This window comes from Cebus imitator, unplaced genomic scaffold (genome assembly GCF_001604975.1).
Source record: "Cebus imitator isolate Cc_AM_T3 unplaced genomic scaffold, Cebus_imitator-1.0 Scaffold110, whole genome shotgun sequence".
Taxonomy (NCBI): Eukaryota; Metazoa; Chordata; class Mammalia; order Primates; family Cebidae; genus Cebus; species Cebus imitator.
Genome location: NW_016107425.1, coordinates 2467807 through 2470923, shown reverse-complemented (window position 1 = coordinate 2470923; position 3117 = coordinate 2467807). Strand labels below are relative to the sequence as shown.

At 40.7% G+C, this 3117-nt stretch overlaps 1 protein-coding gene across 3 annotated transcripts in view; it reads right to left on the bottom strand.

Moving 5' to 3' along the window:
- The window catches only part of ITGA6 (integrin subunit alpha 6), an 80956-nt gene that overhangs the window by 24889 nt on the left and 52950 nt on the right, over positions 1-3117 (bottom strand). For all 3 annotated transcript variants that reach the window (XM_017538225.2, XM_017538224.2, XM_037741902.1), the window contains 2 exons: positions 1228-1326; positions 890-951 (listed from right to left, as the gene is read on the bottom strand). In XM_017538225.2, coding sequence (XP_017393714.1) covers positions 890-951; positions 1228-1326 — 161 coding nt within the window. The remainder of the gene's footprint in view (positions 1-889; positions 952-1227; positions 1327-3117) is intronic.

Here is a 3117-nt window from a genome sequence, read left to right as displayed (position 1 = left end):
AAAAAAAAAAAAAAAAAACAAAAACAAAAACCCAGAGGAGAACTTACTACCACTCTTCTTAAGAGATCATCAACAGTATCAAAATTCTTGTTAAAAATCTTGTCTTGCCCCATAAACATATACACCTACTATGTGCCCACAAAAATTAAAAATTTAAAAAAACCCTATTTGGAATTACAAAGACAGGAAGCAGAACAGTATCTAATACATGACAAACTGCCTTTCACGTCTTCTCCAGTGATCACCACCACGACTCTATGCTCTAATTACTATTAGAGGCATTGTTCTGAACGGATGGGAAAAGACAAACTCAAATGTAAAGGGACTTGCCCTGTACTGTAGCATCAGTCAGTATCAAAGCTGAAACAGGGAGCAGAGACCACATCTCTGAACTCTCAGGGCCAGCCTGCAAATTCCCCAGGGGCCTGCTCTTGGGAACACAGGGTGGGTGTTCTGAGGCCCAGAGGCCTCTCTGGGAGGGAGGGGACGGGAGGAGAAGGCAGCCTGGCAGCGATTCTGTGCTGTGCTCTGGCTCCTGCAATTGCCCTTCCACAACCACCACCCACCACCTCACAACCACAAAATCAATTTACCACACTGCTTTTCAAAGACCGAAACAGAGGAAATGGTTGTGGTAGCAAATAAGTACTTTTCCAAGCCATTCTGTCCTAAACCATCTGTTCTGGAAAACTCAAACGGCAACCAAGTGGAGAGTATTTCCCCCCTCACTGTGCTGTGCCCTCCTGATTAAAAGGGAGACAAAACACACTTAATTCTTTACACAAGAATTGACAGACCCATTTTGGCCACTGTAATTTTATATTTCTGTGATTTGTGCAGAACTTTCAACCTAGCAGACTGAAAATAGATATATTTTAAATGTACTTACATACTGAAGGATTATAACCAGCAGGTTTCGCAGTATATTCGAAACAGGCTTTAACCTTGAGGCTGAATAAAATCAAACACATATTTCTTAAAAGATCCATTACTGCAGTGGAAAAAACCCAACACGTTCCCTAGCTCTCCAATCCCCCCACTGTCCACAGATGAGCAACGTGTTCTCCACAATCCCCGCACTGTCCACAGATAAGCAATGTGTTATATAAACACTTCACAGACCCTCTTCCCTTTGCCCAGCACTCCCGCAATCTTCCCTGTGGCTCCTCAGGCAATAGGGTCATCAGGAAACTGAGGGGGATCCCACCAAGACAGAGGGACACTCACCATATCCCGCTAGGCGCCCCACATGCCATTTTCTGACGGAGGTCGATTCTGTTAGGAGTTACTGTGATGGTTTTCTGAATATTAATCACAGGCCTGGCTCTGAAGGCAAAGGAGTGAAAAACAAGCTCAGCCTCTTGTTACCTTGAATGTGAGACTAATTCACATACTAGATGGCATCCTTAGCAGCCCAGCACAGCTTAAAACCACAGGAAAACAAATGCACATGACTTTTTCCCCCACTGTTGAAGAAAATAACTGTTAATACATATAAACGTATATAATTCAGAGCCTCATTATAGAATATTTTAAAACATACACAACTATGAATATATGTGCAACATGTAAGACTTTCAGAGTTTTAAAGCAAATATTTTGTCTATATTCCCACCCAAATACCCAAGTAGCCTTGTATGTTCTTCAAGACACATGTCAGTCTGTTTCTGTTAAAATTATCTAAAATTAAATACTAAAATATATTTATAATTTCAACTAAATTGGGAACTTAATTGTCATTGTTCTGTATATGTTGCTTTTTCTAATTCATAAACATTTCACATGTCTTGTCCTATATATACACATAGATCTAGTTGTTTTTCAAGCCTAATGGCGTTACACCGCATCAATGTTAACGTCCTTTATTTAACCAGTACCTAACTGGTAGGCATTCATGTTGTTGAGTTTTCTGCTTTCACAAACATCATCCATATACACATTTGAGATTATCTGTGGGATACATTCCCAACAGCAGAATTTCAGAATCAAAGAATATGTGCATTTTAAGTTATGAGTAATTTTGCCAAAATACCCTCCGTAAGAATTACACCAATGTACACCTAATACCTGAGATGCTCACGATCAGCATGTCTACAATATGTGAATTAATACAGGCAATCCTGAATTTGGGAGTCTCCATCTTACAAACACTTGCCCTTCTCTTCAGCCTCCCTCAGAGTCCCCCACCCACAACCTTCACTCTTTGCCTTCCGGTTGCCAGGATTGACAACTTTTCTACCCCCATGATATCTGCAAGCAAAACCTTGAACTTTTAAACCTCTTCCCACCTCTGCACTGCCTACTCCAACCCCACAAACACTTGAGAAGCTAGAATCCAATTTCATACCCTATTCCGGTTCACCGTCTGCAAACGTCTTTTCATATGTTTTGGCTGCCCTGCTCCCGGCAGCCACAGGTGTCTCCATGGGCTATGGCCTGACTACAGCCACAGGCACAAGAAATGCAGGTATGCAATGGGTTGGGGGGTACGAGTGGGTAGGGAGATTGCACCACCTCCCACCTCCATTGCTCCCCACCAGAACTCAGAATGGGGCCTGGGGTTTCGTTACCATGTGGATTCAGTTAGGCTGACTCTGGTGGGCTTGTGGTAAACCCAGCCATTCTGGAGAATAGTGTTTCTATAAGAAAATGCATTCCAAATCCCAAACAGCTAGCTCAAACTTCTGGAATCAATCTGTCGGTAGGCTGGCGAGAGCACAAGTCCATTCATGGAGAAGGTAGGGGCCAATAAAAGGCCAAATACTACCCATCTTCCCTGTTTTTCTATTTTCCTTCGTCTTCATTGTTTACCTTTCCATTTTTATTTTGCATTTAGACAGGTACTAGGTTCTAAGAGACTAACTAGATAAATTCTTAAATTTTGAGAGCATATTTAAAAGGTGAAAATTCACAAGTATTTTAGAATCAGCTGCCACAGATATAGTATTTTATATATTATAGTATTAATGCTTTAGGGTGACATAAATTTCAAAAGAAGATATTTTAACAGACATTTCTGCTTAGGGCATATTTTCTTTTTTTTTAAACATACAACACATACAATTTTGAGGGCACAGTATATATGAATTATGAAAATGATGTCTTTTTTTTTTTTTT